A 16133-nucleotide genomic window follows, 5' to 3' on the forward strand; every position below is an offset into this window, starting at 1 on the left:
CGTAAAAGGCGCCGCCGCGGGGGTGACGATTCGCGTCCAGAAGAACGGCGGCGAGCGTTACGCCTTTGTCGAGTTTGAAGACGCGGAGAGCGCGACTAAGGCGATGGCCGCGACGGGGCTCGAGATCGACGGCGGCGCGTTGTCCGTGGAGGAGAAGCGCGAGCGTGTGCAGACGCGCGCGCACAACAACAACAACAACAACAACAACAGGGGTCGAACGAACGACCACCGGGGGGGCGAGCGCGAGGGCGGCGGCGGGAGGGGACGGCGCGAGGGCGGCGGCGGCGGGCGAGGCGGCGGCGGCGGCGGCCGCGGCGGGCGGGGCGACGGAGACGCGCGCGGGGACGACGCGCGCGGGGGTAGAGGCGGGCGCGGCGGGCGCGGCGGCGTGTCGGGGGGTAGAGGCGGTAGAGGCGGCGAGCGCGGCGTCGCGGTCAGGTCGTGAGCGCTCCGTGCGGTCCGGACGCCGGTCGTCAACGCGACCGAATGATGACTTTTGAGCGACGACGACGGGGAAGGGCGCGGGACGGAGGAGAAGGAGTTGAGGAGGAGGAGAACCGAACCGACGGGGGGGTTCGACCGAGGCGACCGGAGGACGGACGCGTCGGTCGCGAAGATGAAGACGACTTTTTGGTAATAACGATCGTCGAACCGATATTAATAAACCTCCGCGGAGTCCGAGCGGTCGACGGCGACTGCGGCTGACGAGTGCGAGTGGTCTTTCCCGACGGAACCCTCACGGCGCTTTTCGACGCGTCGGCGCCCCGCGATTTCATGATACTGTACGTCGTCTGCCCGACGTCTCCGCCGGCCGCTCGCGCCACTTCACGCCGCGCGTCGTCGTCGTCGCGACCGCGAATCGGAGACGATGCCCGCGACCGCGCTCTGCGCCGCGACCGCGCGCGCGGCTCCCGCCGCGACCGCGCGCTCGTCTCATCGCCGCGCCGCCGCCGCTGATCGCGCGGCGCGAGGGACGAGATGGACGTCGAGCCACCTCGCGTCGCCGTCGCCGTCGCCGCCGTCGCGCCGGTCGCCGTCTCTCCTCCTCCGCGGCGCCTCCGCGGCGTCGACGGGGCCCGGCGACCCGTCCATCTCGAGAGACGAGTCCGACAGGCTCTCCCTCGACAACATCCGCGCGAGCCTCATCCGCCAGGAAGACTCCATCATCTTCGGGCTCATCGAGCGCGCGCAGTACCTCCTCAACGCGCCGGTGTATCAGCCCGGGAAGATAGACGTCCCGTGCTTCCACCCGGACGGCACGCGCGCGTCGATGCTGGAGTTCATGCTGCGAGAGAGCGAGCAGTTAGGGGGCAAGATTCGGAGGTACACCTCCCCGGACGAGCACGCCTTTTACCCCGAGTCGCTGCCTCTCCTCGTGATCGGCGCCATGCAGTACGAAAACCCGCTCGCGCCCGCGGCGGACGGGATAAACATAAACGATCGCATCATGGAGATGTACGTGAACGACATCCTGCCCGCGCTGTGTCAGGCTGGGGACGACTTCAACTACGGCAGCGCCGGGCTCGCGGACGTGAACTGCCTCCAGACCATCTCGAAGCGGATTCACTACGGGAAGTTCGTCGCCGAGAGCAAGTTTCAGGCGAGGCCCGAGGAGTTCACGGAGCTCATCAAAAAGCAAGACGCGGAGGGTCTGATGTCGCTGCTGACGTACAAAGCCGTGGAGGATAGGGTCGTTCGAAGGGTCACGAACAAGGCGGCGACGTACGGGCAGGATATCAGCGACGGCGACGTCCCGGACCAGGTCGCGGCGCTCGGCGAGGGCGTCGACATCGAGTACAAAGTCGCGCCGGAGCGAGTGGGCGAGTTGTACTACAAGTGGATCATGCCGATGACGAAGGACGTGCAGGTGGAGTATTTGTTGCGGCGGTTGGATCACTTGTAGTCGCGTAGCACGCGCGCGTTTTGGGGCTGGGTTTCTTTTATACAACATGGTAACATCTGATGTCCGTCTAAGACTGTGTCTATCGATTGCTCACGCGAAGTGAATCCCCGCCTCGTTGAACGTCGCGAGGAGCCGCAAAAAATCATCTTGCGACATCTTCGACGCGCGCATGTCCACGAACCCGTCCGTGTTCAACACCTTCTCGACTAACCCGCGTATGAACTCCGGGGTCACCGCGTCCACGCTCGTGATCCCGTTCCCGTCCTCGTCGCCGTCGTCGATGTCCATCTTCTCGTCGGCGCCGAGGCCGTATTGTTTTTTTCCTTTTTGGCTAAACTTTCCCTTCTTCCTCGCCCCCATCGTCGCCGCGCCGAGCATCTTACTCGAGACGTTCCCGACGCCGCCGGAGCCCATGTCCATCGCGGAGACGCCCTTCCCGTTGTTCACCTGCAACGCCTTGTACGTCTTGTAGTTGTTCTCGATGAGCTGGAGCACGGTCTTCGCGCGGAAGATGCCCCCCAACGTTTTATTTTTTCTCCCGAAGCATAGGCGAACCAAGCCGTCCCACTCGCGGAAGTTCACGTCGATCATGGGCGACCTCGGCTCGATTCTCACGACGGAGGAGTCCACCTTGGGCGGCGGCCGGAAGTTATTCTTCCCAACCTTCAAGATGTGCGTCGTCCGCGCCAAGAGTTGAGCGTTCACCGACAGGCGACAGTAGAGAGGATCCCCCGGGTTCACGCACAGACGCATCGCGAACTCTCTCTGGAACATCAGCGTCGCCGACCTGAACATCGGCCGGTGCGACAGGAGCTTGAACACGAGCGGCGACGAGATCTGGTACGGACAGTTGGCGATGCACACGTCGAAGTACGGCAGGTCCACCTTGAGGAAGTCGCCGCTGATTATCTTCAGATTGTGCCCGTGCGGCGTCCCGGAGACGCGGCGCTCGAGCTCGACGACCATGCGCGGGTCGAACTCGATCGCGATGACTTTCTTCGCCGTCTCGAGGAGGCGCATCGTGAGGTTCCCGGTCCCCGGGCCGATCTCGAGGACGACGTCCGTGGACTTGACCCCGCCCTTCTCGACGATGGCGTTGACGATCATCGGGTTCTTGAGGATGTGCTGCCCGTAGCTCTTCAGGAACTGAATGCCTTGGTACGCCGCCTGCTGCGCGCCCTTCTTCTTGACGTGCTTCGCGATCCCGCCGGCGACGCGGATGCCGGACGACATGGCGCGACTCGGCGGCAGAGCGCGCGCGAGGGAGGGGGGAGGCCCGCCCGGGTCGTTTGTTGTGAAGAACGTCGCGCCGCCCGCGCTCGATGAGACTATAAATATCTTATGCGCTTTCCCGCATAAAGTGTATATTACGCGCGACGAGAAGATCTCGTCGGGATGTCCGTACGCCCCAAAAGTAGTCGTGCTCTGACTGTTTGCTTGTGCGACAGAGAGTACGGTACGAAACCATCGCGCGCCAAAATCTTTCCCGCCGCATTTTGGCGCCGTTAAGGGTTTTCTGCGCTTTTTTTGCACGATCCAAAACACACCACGCGCGCGCTGAATCGCGCGTCATGGCGCCGCCTCCCCCCGCGGACGGCGCGAACGCGGCGGGACAACCGGATGGTAACGCGGCGACCGCGCCGTCTCCCGGGGCGTTCAGCGCGGCCGGCGCGCCGATCCCGGGCGCGCCGCTCGCGAACGCCGCCGGCGGCGTGGCATTTCCTCCGAACTTTTCTGGCGCGAGCGCGGTCGCGCCAGGGGCCGCGCCGGGGGCCGCGAACGATCCCGCCGCGCTCGCGGCCGCGATGGCGCACTTCATGCAGAACTTCATGCAGAACGGCGCGATGCCGACGCCGTTCGCTAACCCCGCGATGGCGGCGATGGCGCAAGCGCAAGCGGGCGTCGCCGAGCACCTGCAAAGGAGCGGCTCCGCGGCGGCGCTTCGGAGCGATCCGAGGAGCGGCGACGGCGGGCCGCCCTCGCGCGGACCCACGCCGGGCGCGCTCGGGAGCGAGATCGGGTCCGCGGCGTACAACAGGAAGGACAAGAGGTGCGCGTCGCGGGGTTTCTCTCCCGTCTCGCGCGCGCGATCCCTCGCGCCGCGCCGCGCGGCCGCGTCGCGCCGCGCGACCCGCGCGCGACCCGCGCGCACCACGTCGTCGCCCACGTCCGCTTGAAAAATCCAAACGAGATATGCTCGCTCAATCGCGCGTCTTTTCGGCTCTTTTCTATCCTCTCTCCTCCGAAGTCCGAGCGACGGATCCCGCGTCTCTCCCCGACCGCTGACGCGTCGCTCCCTCGCGTCTCCCCCCTCGCGGCGCGTCGCAGCTTGGGGTTATTGTGCGAGAATTTCCTCCACCTCTACGGCGCCGGTCAGGAGGAGCTCATCTCCTTGGACGAAGCCGCGACGAAGCTCGGCGTGGAGCGTCGACGCATCTACGACATCGTCAACGTCCTCGAATCCGTCGAGGTCGTCGTCCGCAAGGCGAAGAACAAGTACACGTGGCACGGCATCGCGCGCATGCCGAACGCGCTGGACCGTCTCTATCGCGAGGGCGTGAAGGAGTTCGGCGAGGACCTCGCGCTGGACGGCGGCGACGCCTCCGGGCCGTCCTCGCCGAAGCGCGGGGGAGGAGGCGGGTCGGATGCGCGCGATGCCGTGGAGGAGGAGAAGGAGGAAAAAGAAAAAGAGGCACCGGGACGAGACGCGGCGGGTCCCTCGGGGGCGGAGGAGAAGGACGCGAAGTCCGGGAGCTCCGGCGAGGGCGAGCACGACCCCTCCGACGGCGGCGGCGGCGACGCGAAGAAGGACGACAAGGACGACGGCGAGGACAGCGCGAAGAGCTCAAAGGACGACGAGACCGCCGCCGCGACGGCGAGCCACAAGCCGGGGGGCGGGAAAGAAAAAGAAGGCGGCGGCGACTGCCGACGCGAGAAGTCTCTCGGCCTTCTCTCGCAGAAGTTCGTGCAGCTGTTCTTGGTCTCGCGCGCGCGCGTCGTGTCCCTGGAGGCTGCCGCGCGGACGCTCCTCGGCGCGTGCGCGGACCAGGCCAAGCTCAAGACGAAAGTGCGCCGGCTGTACGACATCGCCAACATCCTCTCCAGCCTCCGCCTGATCGAGAAGACGCACCTCGTGGACTCGCGGAAGCCCGCGTTCCGGTGGCTCGGCGTCGAGAAGGACCTCGCCGTCGCCGCGGCCGCTGCGGAAGCGCAAGCGCACAACAAGGGGGGCGGGCTCCCCGGGGCGCCCATCCCGGGGCTGCCGGGTGGCGCGCCCGCGTTCAACCCGCAGTGGTTCATGCCAAACTCGATGGGCCGCGCGCCGACGCCCGCGCCGTTCGACGTCCAGGGCCCCGCGCGGCCGGGGTCGTCGTTGGGGAAGAGCAAGCGCGACAGCGGCGGGCCGTCTAGTTTGAGCGATAAGTCCTCGCCCTCGCGCGAGTGCGCGGTCCTGGACGCACTCGGCGGGGACATCAAGCGCCCGAGGAGCGCGCTGGGTAACGCGGCGTCGTCGAGCGGCGGCGGCGGGTTCGCGGCGCCGCCGCACGCGCCGACGCCGAGGGCGGCGACGCCGAATCTGGACCTCCTCAGCGCGCTCGCGAGCGGGGAAGCGGGGGACCCGTCGCCGACGCGGCCGATCCCGACGGTTGCTCCGGCGATGAACGCCGTCGCGCCGTGGTTGAGCGGGTTGGGCGGGATGGCGGGCGCGAACGCGGCGGCGGCGCCGGCGGCGGCGAACGCGGCGACTTCCGTGGATTTCGCGGCGATGGCGCGCGCGATGGCGGCGGCGGGGATATACTCCCCGGCGCCGACGCCGCCGCCGCAAATGGACGCGGCGCCCGCGGCGTTCCCGGGGATGGCCCCCGGGAGCATGGAGATGATGATGGCGATGGCGCAGATGCAGCAGATGCAGCAGATGACGCAGCTGTCGCAGCTCCAGCGGGCGATGATGACCGCGGCGGGCGCCGGCGTCGGCGTCGGCGCGGGCGCGGGCGCGGGCGCGCCGACGACGGCCAGCGCGCCGGTGCCGATCCCCGGCGCCGCCTCAAACGCCGCGGTCAAGAGCGAGGCGGTGAAGACCGAGGACGCCGCGGCCGCCGCGTTGGGGGCGCTCGGCGGTGGGATGTTCGGTCAACCGTCGGCGGCGGCGACGCCGGCGGCGCCGGCGGTGGATTACGTCCCGTCGCAATTCACGGAACCGATGGCGCAGTACATGGACATGTGGAAGCAGTGGTACGCCGCCGCGGGGGCGGGCGTGCCGCCGGGGGGTGGGGCGAAGTAAACGCTCGTGATTCATGCGTTTACGTATATACTATACTATAACAAGAGGGGAAGAAGAGGGAGACGCGGGTGGGTGGGGGGGAGAGGAGGTCACGAGCCGACGACGGAGACGAGACGAGCGAGCGGGCGGGCGGCGCTGGCGGGGGGGGTCTTCTGAGACTAAATGCTCATAGGACCCTCGAGGAGCGAGCGACGCGCGCGCGGTCGATGCGAACGTCGACCGCGCGACGACGAAGTGACGTAGCGTACAGTAGGTCGTGATACAACGATCGGGCGGACGCTCTTTCATTCGTTCGTCTCACTCCTTCGCTCCCGCTCCGTCGTCGCCGGCGTTTCTTTTGGTTTTTTTGGCGTCCCCGTCGTCGCTTCCGACGGCCGCCCACCGCGCGAGCGCGAGACCTCCCGCGAACCCTAACGCGGTCGCGAGCAGCGCGAGCCGCCGGTCCCCGGTCGGCGCGCGCCGCTTCCACCACGGCGACGGGAGCATCACGCCGCCGTGCGGTCCCGTCGTTCGCGAGAGCGGGGTCTCGAGCTCCGCGACGTGTCTCGCCGTCGTCGCCCTCGCCGTCGCCGTCGTCGTCGTCGTCGCGCGCGCCCTCGTCGGGCTCCGCGGTCGCGCCCGGGGTGAGGTCCTCGAACGCCTCGCGCTCGCGCTTCGCGAAGACGCGCCAGAAGACGAGCGGCGCGAGGCCTTGCTGCAGCGCGCGCGATATCGTCGTCGGCGACGGCAGCCACATGCGGCGCGGCCGCGGCGTCGGGCGGTGTGAACGCGACGACGACGACGACGACGACGACGACGACGACGACGACGACGACGACGACGCTCGGTACCTCTCGGTTTCAACGACGGTTTCAACTTCACATCACATAGGGCTATCGCAGGGCTATCGCGCCCACCGTTCATCGACACTTCGCGCGCATCGCGTCAGCTTTTTTCCGAGCGTCCATCGCGTCCCCCGTCGCCTTCTCCATGACGTCCGCGGCGTCGTCGTAAAACCCCGCGCTCTCCTCGTGCCTCCCCAAATTTTCGAGCACGAACGCGAGCGCGTACAGCGTGTTCCCGTACTCGTAATCCTCCTTCCCCAAGATCTTCGCGCGCAGTCGCGACACCACCCGCAGATCCTTCTCCGCGTCCGCGAACCGTTTCATCTCGCTCTTCATGTCCGCGACGTTGAACAAAGTCACCGCGTACGCTTCGCTCTCCGTCCCCAGGTGTTTCGCATCCTTCACGATCGCCGCGAGCGCTTCCTCGTACACCTTCAGCGCGTTCTTCGCGCTCCCGAGCTTGTTGTGGATCCACGCGAGGTCGTTCAGCGCGATCGCGACGTCCTCCAGGCTCGACGGGTCCGCCGGGTTTGGATTCTGACGACGAGGGTCGTGTTCCGTACGAAGCGACGTGCGTCGGGGCGGCGGTCGGGGGCGCGTCAGAAGCGGAGTTGAAAGGCGTCGAGGTCGAACGTTGAAAGCGTGGGATGGGCGAAGAGAGACGCGAAGCCGAAGTCCTTAAGGAACGGCGTGCACCGCGCGAACGCGGTCGTACGGGGACCAGTGAGAGATAAAACGCGCCTTCTTCAGCAGCTCCGCGACGTCTTCGTACGCCGCCAGCGCCGGCTTCCACTTCTCCAACGCCATCAGCTCGCTCGCGTTCTCCGCAGCCGCGCGCACGTACCCCGGCTCCGCCCACGGGAACCCGTCGACGCCGCGGTGTTGAAGCAGCCCGCACGCGTTGTACGGCCCGCTCATCGGTTTCCCGGACGCGTCGAACAGCGACACGTGCGGGACGCCTTTGACGACCTCCGCGCCACCGAAATCGCCCATCGCCTCCGTCCACGCGCGTGATTCCGCGAACGCGCCGCCGATGGACGGGTGCGCGAACCACCACGTCGGCATCTTGTCGCCCTTCGTGAAGTGCGCGGCGAATTCCGCGTCGTCGTTGTCCGAGGAAGCGTACACGACCTCGAAGAGCGCGCCGCGCGATCGCAGCGCGTCGGAGATCTTCGTCAGGGTGGGGAGGAACGCGCGGCACGGGCCGCACCAGCTCGCGCCGAAGTACACCGCGACGATCTTGCCGCCGAGGACCTGAGGACGGACGACATCGCGAGGAGGATGGAGGGAGGGAGGGAGGGAGGGAGGGATGATGACGTCAGCGGCGGCGCGCGAAGGAGGAGGAAGAACAGAAGTAAGATGATGATGATGGATTCGCGCGGGGGGGGACGGAGGCCGCGCGAAACGTCGCGTCGCGTCGCGCGCCTTCGTCGTCGCGACGCGCTCGCCGCTCTTCGTCAAGAGCGTCTTCCCGAACATGTTCTCGATCCATCGCGTGTCCGCGGGCGCGGACGACGCGGAGGGGACCGAGCTCGAGCTCGCGGAGGACGCGCCGCACCCCATGAGACCGTCGCGCGCGCGCGCCGCGCGCGGAGATGACTGGACGAATCTCGGCCCGACGCGACGAGAGGAACCGACGATGAAGGAAAAAACTTTGACCGGGCCGTCGGGCGGCGGGCGCTACCGCGGACGGCGTCACGTCGCGACGACCAACGCGAGCTAACGTACTGCATCACACGACCAACAACAATCGCCGCTACGTTCGCCTCTGCGCCCCCTCGTCGACGCGCGCGCGGCGGCGCGGGGAGATCGATCGGTCGATCGATCGCTTCGTCCATCGATCAATCGTCAGTTCGTCTCCAAGTCGACGTAATGGATGCTCGGCTCCACGCGGACGATGGCTTTCTCTATGCGATCCACCTCGTCCCCGACCGCCGTGACGACCTCCTCCCCGTACATCTTCAACGCCGCGTCCAAATCCACGGGCTCCTCTCGCGCCGCCGCCGCCCTGAACATCCCGTGCAGCTGCTCGCGCTTCGCGCCGTCGCCCTGGTCGAGATACCTCTCGACCACCTTAGTGGGGCCGTTCCGCGCGAAGCGATGATATCGGGGTGGAGTTCAAAGGCGTCAGAAGCGGAGTTGAAAGGCGTCGAGGGCGGGGATTGAAAGCGAGGGGTGGGCGGAGAAAAATGCCGGGAAGTAAAGTCCTCAAGGAACGGCGTTCACCACGCGAACGGGGTCGTATGGGGACCAGTGTGGTAACAGAACGCGCCTTGGTCCCGGAGAATTCAATCTCGGCGACGAATCGAAACGTCCCGGGTCCGAGTTCCTCCGACTTGGCGCGGTACACCTCCTCCACGACCGGGTCCGCGCGGATCTCGCGCTGGATCCGGTCCATCTTCTCGCTCCCCAGGCTCCGCCCCAACAGCAGCATGCGGTTCGCGTTTATGAGGTACGTCGCGGTGAGGCCGAGGAGCCCGCCGACGGCGACTGAGGGTGATTGTCCATACGAAGCGTTATCGTCGGGGTGGAGTTGAAAGGCGTCAGAAGCGGAGTTGAAAGGCGTCGCGGGCGGCGACTGAAAGCGAGGGGTGGGTGATGGGCGGAGAGATGCGCCGGGAGAGAAAGTCCTTAAGGATCGGCGTGCACCACGCCGACGCGGTCGTATGGGGACCAGTGTAAATACGAACGCGCCTGAGCCCGCCGCGTCGAAGATGGCGTTCCCGGTGACCTGCGTCGCGAAGAGCGCTCCCGCGGCGATGGCGCACCCGCTCACCGCGGCCAAGTCCTCCGCGACGACGGCGACGGACGTCGGGTCGTGCCCGCTCTCCACGAACTCCCTGAGCGTCATCTCTTTCGCCGCGGCGTTGTCCACGAGCGCGCGGTAGGCGACGAGGAGAGAGTACGAGTCTATCGCCGCCGACGCGCCCAAAACGCCGAGGCCGATCCAGATGTGCTCCAATTCCATCGGGTTCCACGCGCTGTGCACCCCGTGCGCGACGCTGACGCCGCTGCCCATGAAGAACACGCCCACCGCGCTTATGAGCGACCACACGAACCGCTCTCTTCTGTACCCGTAGTTATACTTCGCGTCCGGCGCCCTCGTGCTGCTGTTTATCCCGACGTGAAGCAGTCCCTGGTTCACGACGATGGTTCACGTCGGGGTGGAGTTCAAAGGCGTCAGAAGCGAAGTTGAAAGGCGCCGAGGGCGGGGATTGAAAGCGAGGTGTGAGAGGAGAGAGACGCCGGGAGAGAAAGTCCTTAAGGATCGGCGTTCACCACGCCAACGCGGTCGTATGGGGACCAGTGTCACACCTGGTTCACGACGTCCGCGACGGAGTGCACCGCCTCGGCGAGCATCGCGGATGACCCCGTGACGGCGTACGCGCCCAGCTGAGGGTGGGCGATTGCCGTATCGCGAAGAGCGACGAACGACGTCGGGGTGGGGCGCGGGGGCGCGTCAGATGGAGGAGTCGATGGCGGTCGAGAAGGCGAAGTCCGCTGGCTGAGGACGAAGGAACGGCGTCTACCGCGGCGACGCCGACACAGCGCGGACGCCGCGCGGAGACCAGCCGGGTTATTAGGAACGAATGACGAATGAACGAACGCGCACCTTACACGCGAATATCGCGGTGTTCGCCTTGATGGCGACGTTGACCGCGTGCAGCGCGCGGACGTCGTTCGCCGCGTCCGTGCGTTTCGATTTCGCGTCTCGCGAGATGCCGCTGGCGGCGTCGAAGCCGTCGGCGTCCGTGGCTTTGGCTTTCTCTGAGCCTCCCTTTTGTTTGCTCGCCGAGCCGAGCCCGCGCGGGATTTTGACCGCCATGCCCGCGCGCGATGTGGCGTGGAAGTGGCGACGATAGTGTCCTCCCCATGCCTGCCTTTTCGCGATGTCGACGTCGCGCGCGTCCGCGTCGTCGCGCTTCTCCTCGTCGTTCGTCCTCGCCCACGCGGGGAGCCCGCGGCGCGCGGACGCCGCGACGAACCCTCGGCGCGCGTCTGATCCGAAGCCTCCCGGGATGCCGAGTCCGATCGTCTCTCCTCCGCCCGTCGCGATGCCCGCGTCCGCCGCGACGCGCCACGGCCTGGACGCGGCGATGATCGACGAGTACGCCCTCGCGCGCGTCGCGGAGGAGGAGGAGGCGCCGCCGCCCGAGCGCGCGATCGGCGCGAGGGCGTCCCTCAGACGTCGCATCGCGTGCGGGGAGACCCGCGCGGCGCTTCGAGTTTTGGCGCGCTCGCGCTGAGATCGACGAGCTGCGAGAGACAGCTGAGAGAGGTGCCAGCGTGCCACCTCATCACATCACACCCGCCCCGCCGCGCGCCCCCCGCCCGCGTCATGCTCACCGCGACGACGGCGTCCGCGGCGACGCCCCCCTCCTCCGCGCGCGCCGCGCGTCGTCGCGTCGACTCCAGCGCGGGCGCGTCGTCGCGCGCGTCGAGGTCCGCGCCGACGCGCGCGGGAAGCGATCTCCGCGGACGACCACGACGCGAGACGACGACAGCGACGGTCGCGACGCGCGCGCTCACGGACGACTCCGCGACGACGACGAACTCGCCGTGGAAAGCCCCGCCGTCGACGTGCACGGGCGCGGCCGCGGAAGCGCGCCAGGTCCTCCGCCTCCTCCGCGAGGGCGCGGCGCGCGCCGACGCCTCCGTCCCGCGCCGCGTGCGCGTCGAGCTCCCGCTCCCTCCCGCGGATATGGACACGGACGCGATGGTGTATCTGGGCCTCCACGGCCAGGCCGCGGACTGGAGCGGCGGGATGCAGCAGCGATTGCGCGTCACGAAGGCGCTCATCGACGGCGAGGGAGGGCTGCTCGACGGGTACGCGGACGCGAAGTACCTGGGGCTGCTCGACCGAGACGCCGACGGCATGGGCGTGGTGAGATGATGATGAGACGCGCGCGCTCTCTCGAGACTGGTTCCCATACGACCGCGTCGGCGTGGTGAACGCCGATCCTTAAGGACTTTTCCCGTCGGTCGTCGGTCGTCTTCTCTTCATCCCCTCTTCCCTTTCAACAACGCCATCGTTCGGTTCGACCGGCGAGACGTCCCGCTGACCGACGCGTCCTCTCCGATCGATCGATCGATCGATCGATCGCTTTCGCTCTCGCCTCATCAGTGGACGCTCGGCGAAGACCTCACGATCGTGACGCACCCGTCCGACACGACGATGCGATACTTCTTGGACCTGTGCCGAGGCGAATACGGGAACCGCGTCCGCGACGACTCACACGTCCTGTGCGCGGTCAACGCGTTCTGGAGCGGCGACGGCGCCTCCGCGGGCGACCGCGTCGGGCAGCCGTGGGAGCTCGGCCTCAAGAGAGAGGCGAAAGAGGTCCTGACGCGAGACGGGGACTGGGACGTCGTGTACTGCGCGCGGAGGATACGAAGCGCCGCGGGGGTGGAGGGGACGCTGCGGAGGGCGTGGCCGGGGCCGTGGCGGCTGTTCGACGCCGAGGGCGTGACGTTGGTGATGGAGAGGGCGTCGCAGCCGAGCAACAGGGAGATGGCAGGTGCGTTCTGTACACTGGTCCCCATACGACCCCGTTCGCGTGGTGCACGCCGTTCCTTAAGGACTTTTCCCGTCGTCACTCTTCACCCGCGCTTCCCTTTCAACGTTTGACCGGTAAGACGTTCGACTGACCGATCGCTTCACCCATGGCAGAGGCGCTCAACGAAAACGCCGGCGCGGGGGAAGCGGCGGGGTTTAACCGCGCGTCCGTGGACACGAGCCGCGACGACGACGTCATCTCGTGATTGATGAAGAGTGAAAGTGAGTGAACGAATGCGAATGAATGTTTGGCGTTCTGTTCGTTGAAACGTAACGCATCAGAGGGGGGCGTTCGCGTTCGCGCGCTCCCCAATAAACTTCCTCGTCGTCACCCTAACAAGTCCTCCAATATGCTGTGCATCGCCTTGTTCTCCTCCGCGGCCATCGCCTTCGGGTCGCTCAATATCGCCGCGTCCAACGCGAGCTTCCCTTCCGCGATCTCCACGATCCGCTCGTCCACGGTGCCGCTCGTGACCAACCGATACACCGTCACCGGCTTGGTCTGCCCCAACCGATGCGACCGGTCCTCCGCCTGGCGGTCGATCTGCGGGTTGAAGTCGCAGTCGTGGATGACGACGACGTCCGCGCCCGTGAGGTTCAAGCCTTGACCGCCCGCGCGCGTGGACAGCAAGAAGGCGAAGATGTCGCTGCCGTCTCTGTTGAACGCGTCGCAGATGCGTTGGCGCTCCTCCACCGCGGTTGAGCCGTCCAGACGCACGAATTTGTGCCCGCGTTCTCTGAGCGCCCACTCTAGGATGTCCAAGACGATCTTCCACTGCGAGAATATCAGCGGGCGGCTGCCTTTCGATTTTAAATCCGCGAGTAACGTCTCGAGCTTGCGCGTTTTTGACGCGTCGAACGCCGCCTCCGCGGGGAGCGCCTTGTGCGCGAGCGCGCCCCCGAGCTGCGGATCCTCGCACAGCTGGTGCAACGCGAAATCGCTCAGACCCCTCACGTGCTGCCGCACCATGGGCAACGTCGCCTCGTGCCCGAACGCGCCCTTGCGATGACACACCGCGGACATCTCTTCGACGTCCTCTTCCGTGTACTTCTCCCGGACGAGCAACGGGTGGTTCGCGATCTTCCGAAGGTGCACGAACAACGCTTTGATTTTTTCCGACGGCGGCGCGTTGGTCGAAGAATTCGTCCCCGCCGAATCCCCGTCCCCTCTTCCCTCGCGTTGCCGTCGTCGCTCCGCCCGCGCGGCGTCCACGGCGCTCTCGTAGCTACGTCTCTGCCCCGAAGTCATCTCCGCGATCGTCTTCACGTGCGTCTTCGGGATCAGCTCCCTCGCGACTTCTTCTTTTAAGCGACGAAGGATGAACGGCGCGAGAATAAATTTCACCCTCGACGCTCTCGCCGCCGCCTCCGCCTCGGTCTCGTCCGCGCCCTCTTGCCCGATCCCGCCCTCGAGCGCGCCCTCCGCGAGTAGCCCGGGGAGGACGAGGTGTATCAGCGACTCGAGCTCCCTCAGGTTGTTCTGCAGCGGCGTCCCCGTGAGAAGGACGCGTCGTCGCGCGCGCGCGGCGACGAGATCCAACCGTTTAGCGCGTTGCGTGTTTCGATTCTTCACGAGATGCGCTTCGTCCAAGACGAGGTGCGAAAACCGCAGCGATCGCAGCCACTTCCGGTGAAGCTTGACGTCCGCGGAGTCGCGCTCGAAGAGGGAGTAGCACGCGATGATGACGTCGAACGCGCCGCCGCCGCTGACGCGCTCGCCCGTGTCGTTTTCGCGTTGAAACGCGTGCGCCTCCGCGGCGGCGCGAACCGCGTTTTGCCCGGCGGCGCCGTGGTAGAAACCAACCTTCAACGCCGGCGCCCAGCGCGAGAGCTCGCGCTTCCAGTTCTCGAGCAGCGACGCGGGCGCGACGACGAGCGCGGGCTCTTCTCTCGCGTCGCCGGGTCCGGAGGCGCCGCCGCCGCCGCCGCTCCCGGACGCGATCTGCGCGAGCGTGCGTTTCGGCAGCGTCTTCTCGCCCCACCTGCCGCGACGCGAGCGGTCGAGGGAACGCGCGTGTCAGTGATGCGGGTATGCGATTGGTGGACGGCATCTCCACGTGTCAAAACGTGAGGCGAGGATCGCGCGAGGGGTTTCGTACGGGAAGCGGTCTGGAGGGTCTCAATTCTCACCCGCCGACGCCGCGTCTCTTCCTCGACCGCGACAGCGCCAAGTACGCGATCGTCTTCAAAGCGACGTCGGGGTGGAGTTCAAAGGCGTCAGCTGGAGTTGAAAGGCATCGATGGCGGGGATTGAAAGCGAGGGGTGGGCGGAGAGAGACGACGGGCAAAAGTCCTTAAGGATCGGCGTTCACCACGCTAACGCGGTCGTATGGGGACCAGTGTATAGAACGCACCTGCGCGGTCTTCCCCAGCCCCATCTCGTCCGCCAGGATCGCCCCGGGGACGTCCTCCTCGTCGAGCAGCAACAGAAAGTTCACGCCGACCATCTGGTACGGTTTCAGGTTCGCGCTGAACGACCCGTCCCCGGCGACGGCGACGACGTCGTCGACGGCGACGAGCGCTCTCCTCTTCTTCCCTCCGACTCCGTTCGATGATGATTTCGCGTTCGCTTTCCCGAGCGGCGAGAGCGGCCCGTCGCTCGCGCCCGGGGCGTACTCGTCGCCGTCGTCCTGCCCCAGCGCGCGTCGAAGCCGCCGCGAGATTTTCGCGCAATGCACGAGCGCGTGATCTTCTTCCTCGAGGAGCTCCACCACGTCGTCGTCGTCGTCGTCGTTTCCGTCGTCGTCGATCACGACGACTCCCCGGTCGTCGATCCCGCCGCCGCCGCCGCCGCCGCCGCCGCCGCCGCTCTCGCCGTCGACGTCCAGGGCGATGATCTCCTGCTCCGACGCCGCCCTCGACTTCAGGCGGTTCCTCGGCCGTCCGCTCGCGTCCGCGGCCGACGCGGCCGCGGCGGATCGAACGGTCGCCGCTCTCGCGTCGTCGTCGTCGTCGACGTCGTCGCCGTCGTCGCCGTCGTCCGCGACCGCGACCGCGACCGCGACCGCGACCGCGGGCGGCGCGGTCGCGGCGACGACGACGGGCGCGTCAGAGTCGTCGTCGTCGTCGTCGCTGTCGCTGTCGAGGACGTGCTTCCGCTTCGCGCGCACGGTCGACATCGCCCCGAGATGGATCGTCGGCACGGCACTTCCCTCGGCTCCGCCGCGACCGATCGATCGTCGATCGCGCCGAACCGGCGCCCGCGCCCCGCCGTCCCTCGCCGCCGCGAGGGATCGACCGTCGGAGCGGCGTCGCGACGACGCGACGCGATGCGCGCGGAGCGGCGAGGCGAGGCGAGGCGCGGAGGAGGATCGCGCGCCGCCGGCGTCACCCCGCGCCCCGAGTTGTGCGACGTCGTGGCACATCTTGAAGTCTACAAAACCGCTCGCGCGCCAACGAACGTTTTACCGCGAGGGGGTCGGTCGCGACGAAAAGACGCGCGAGCGCCTAGAATCGTTCGAGTGGCGTCGCGCATCGTTCGCGGTTCATTATTGTACAACAGACGCGTCCCTTCCCTCCCTCCTTTACATAATCACCCCTTCTTTAGCTTTATTAGGCCTCCCTTCC

The 16133-nt window shown here is 67.2% G+C and overlaps 7 protein-coding genes across 7 annotated transcripts; 3 read left to right on the forward strand and 4 right to left on the reverse strand.

The window, feature by feature from the left end:
* Positions 1-1030: 1030 nt before the first annotated feature.
* Positions 1031-1894, forward strand: MICPUCDRAFT_5447 (uncharacterized protein; the record flags this gene model as incomplete). The annotated part of the gene is made up of 1 exon (XM_003058600.1): positions 1031-1894. A coding segment is annotated over one exon (864 nt), but the record flags the coding sequence as incomplete, so codon positions are not given.
* Positions 1895-1993: 99 nt separating this feature from the next.
* On the reverse strand, positions 1994-3136 carry MICPUCDRAFT_58407 (uncharacterized protein; the record flags this gene model as incomplete). The annotated part of the gene is made up of 1 exon (XM_003058968.1): positions 1994-3136. One exon carries the CDS (start codon positions 3134-3136, stop codon positions 1994-1996), a length of 1143 nt encoding a protein of 380 aa, XP_003059014.1.
* Positions 3137-3474: 338 nt separating this feature from the next.
* MICPUCDRAFT_58408 (uncharacterized protein) lies at positions 3475-6185 on the forward strand (the record flags this gene model as incomplete). The annotated part of the gene is made up of 2 exons (XM_003058601.1): positions 3475-3953; positions 4232-6185. The coding sequence occupies 2 exons, from the start codon at positions 3475-3477 to the stop codon at positions 6183-6185; spliced, it is 2433 nt and encodes an 810-aa protein (XP_003058647.1).
* Positions 6186-7025: 840 nt separating this feature from the next.
* Positions 7026-8572, reverse strand: TRX_2.1 (thioredoxin; the record flags this gene model as incomplete). The annotated part of the gene is made up of 2 exons (XM_003058969.1): positions 7026-7546; positions 7751-8572. The coding sequence occupies 2 exons, from the start codon at positions 8570-8572 to the stop codon at positions 7085-7087; spliced, it is 1284 nt and encodes a 427-aa protein (XP_003059015.1). The 3' UTR covers positions 7026-7084.
* Positions 8573-8857: 285 nt separating this feature from the next.
* Positions 8858-10835, reverse strand: MICPUCDRAFT_17485 (cation diffusion facilitator family; the record flags this gene model as incomplete). The annotated part of the gene is made up of 5 exons (XM_003058970.1): positions 8858-9073; positions 9273-9499; positions 9668-10145; positions 10325-10402; positions 10623-10835. 5 exons carry the CDS (start codon positions 10833-10835, stop codon positions 8858-8860), a joined length of 1212 nt encoding a protein of 403 aa, XP_003059016.1.
* Positions 10836-11348: 513 nt separating this feature from the next.
* Positions 11349-12772, forward strand: MICPUCDRAFT_58411 (uncharacterized protein; the record flags this gene model as incomplete). Its single annotated transcript, XM_003058602.1, has 3 exons — positions 11349-11894; positions 12135-12528; positions 12681-12772. 3 exons carry the CDS (start codon positions 11349-11351, stop codon positions 12770-12772), a joined length of 1032 nt encoding a protein of 343 aa, XP_003058648.1.
* Positions 12773-12812: 40 nt separating this feature from the next.
* Positions 12813-15685, reverse strand: MICPUCDRAFT_58412 (SNF2 super family; the record flags this gene model as incomplete). Its single annotated transcript, XM_003058971.1, has 2 exons — positions 12813-14548; positions 14904-15685. 2 exons carry the CDS (start codon positions 15683-15685, stop codon positions 12895-12897), a joined length of 2436 nt encoding a protein of 811 aa, XP_003059017.1. The 3' UTR covers positions 12813-12894.
* Between the last annotated feature and the right edge of the window lie 448 nt (positions 15686-16133).

Source organism: Micromonas pusilla, assembly GCF_000151265.4.
Source record: "Micromonas pusilla CCMP1545 genomic scaffold MICPUCscaffold_5, whole genome shotgun sequence".
NCBI classification, from domain to species: domain Eukaryota; kingdom Viridiplantae; phylum Chlorophyta; class Mamiellophyceae; order Mamiellales; family Mamiellaceae; genus Micromonas; species Micromonas pusilla.